Genomic DNA, 1,483 nt, shown 5'->3' with positions numbered 1-1,483 from the left:
CTTACTTAATTTATGGTCTAAAAGTCTAGAGGAATTTAAACTGATGGCATTTATTCAGGTTTCCTTTTAAATTTTGACGTGGAAATCCTTACTTAATTTATGGTCTAAAAGTCTAGAGGAATTTAAACTGATGGCATTTATTCAGGTTTCCTTTCAGGATTACAGCTATGTTATGCAAATAATTTACAGGTACAGATGATTTGGTTGATGTATCAGACATTATTTGACTTTTTTGATGACTTTTCTGATTGCTTTGCTGTAGATGTAGCTTGTAGATGGCTATTTGTGGTTAAATAAAAATACAGGTTTATGTGTATTTACTTATTTGCTAGTTCATTGTTTAATTAAAGATACATTTTATTTTCATATATAATACTTATAAAAAAGTTATCCGTGTTAAAAAAAAATTGTGTGTTGTCAAAATATGATTGAAAGATTATGCACGTTTTTTATTTGGACTCTTTTGTTTTATTACTACGACTACAAATTATCAAAAGTCGAAACATCGATAATCGGTGGGCATAGACAGTCTAAAACTGGAATGGATTGGACTTGTGAGCCCCAGAAAATAAATAAAGCCTAATGTATTATGTTTCTGCCACAATGTCCTTGCTGTGGTCTTTTTTCGAATCCACATGTGTTTGTGTGCACATGTGCGCGCCCGTGTCTGTTGCGTTTCCACGTGTGCCTGTCACAATTATTACATAATCGTCTAATCGCAATTATTTGAGGTAATTGCAATTATTTTTGCATAATCGACAATTGTGAAATGTTCCTATAGTTTCAAACACTTTCAAAAAGTAGTGGAAATAGCAGATCTACAAGCTAGTAGATCGCCTATTTCCGCTATAAATGTATAAAGAATAAAGTTATTAAATATGCCAGTCATTCCTTTGTATATTTAGGTCTGCCCTCTGCAACTTCAAAGCCAAACAGAAATGTAATTGCATTTTTATTCAGTGATCACTGATCGCAATTAGTTGTGTGACAATGTATCGTTGCGTAAAACACCATAATCTTGACAGCCCTATTTCCACGTCTGCCTCCCAGAGCTCCAGCGTTGACTCCAGTGCTGCAAAGGAGAGCATCTGGCTGCCGGTGTACACCAGCTCAGAGAGGACCAGGGTGGTGACACACGTCTCCCTGCCCTGCGGATCCAACCCCAGCCAGTGGATCCAGACTGGAGCCGCTCTCTTCCTCAAACAACAGTGATGGAGGCGTTCGTTCCCAGCGGACCGGGAAGGGACCAACCCAGGGGTCCTCGAGGGCAGTGGTTCTCAAACATTCAAATTTGAAGGTTTCCATAGTGTACAAATGGAACCAAATGTTCATTTGGTTCCATTTGTACACTGTCAAAGTTACAGACTTGCAAGGGTCCATTTAGACCCCCATGAAGGAACGTTGAGTCCCTGAAATCCACTTTGAGAACCACTGCTCGAGGGGGTTCCATGGGAGTCCCCGGCCAAATGACTGATAGTTACTG

General features: G+C 39.0%; 1 protein-coding gene across 1 annotated transcript in view; it reads left to right on the top strand.

Annotated features, from left to right (window-relative positions):
* Positions 1-1,235, top strand: part of dync2h1 (dynein cytoplasmic 2 heavy chain 1) — a 557,731-nt gene extending 556,496 nt beyond the window's left edge. Inside the window, 1 exon segment of the mRNA XM_080731168.1 lies at positions 1,051-1,235. Coding sequence (XP_080587294.1) covers positions 1,051-1,212 — 162 coding nt within the window. The 3' untranslated portion in view covers positions 1,213-1,235.
* The last annotated feature ends 248 nt before the right edge of the window (positions 1,236-1,483 follow it).

This window comes from Nannobrachium achirus, assembly GCF_963921795.1.
Source record: "Nannobrachium achirus genome assembly, chromosome: 8".
NCBI classification, from domain to species: Eukaryota; Metazoa; Chordata; class Actinopteri; order Myctophiformes; family Myctophidae; genus Nannobrachium; species Nannobrachium achirus.
The sequence above is the reverse complement of the archived record's forward strand: the minus strand, read 5'-3'. Positions and strand labels throughout refer to the sequence as shown.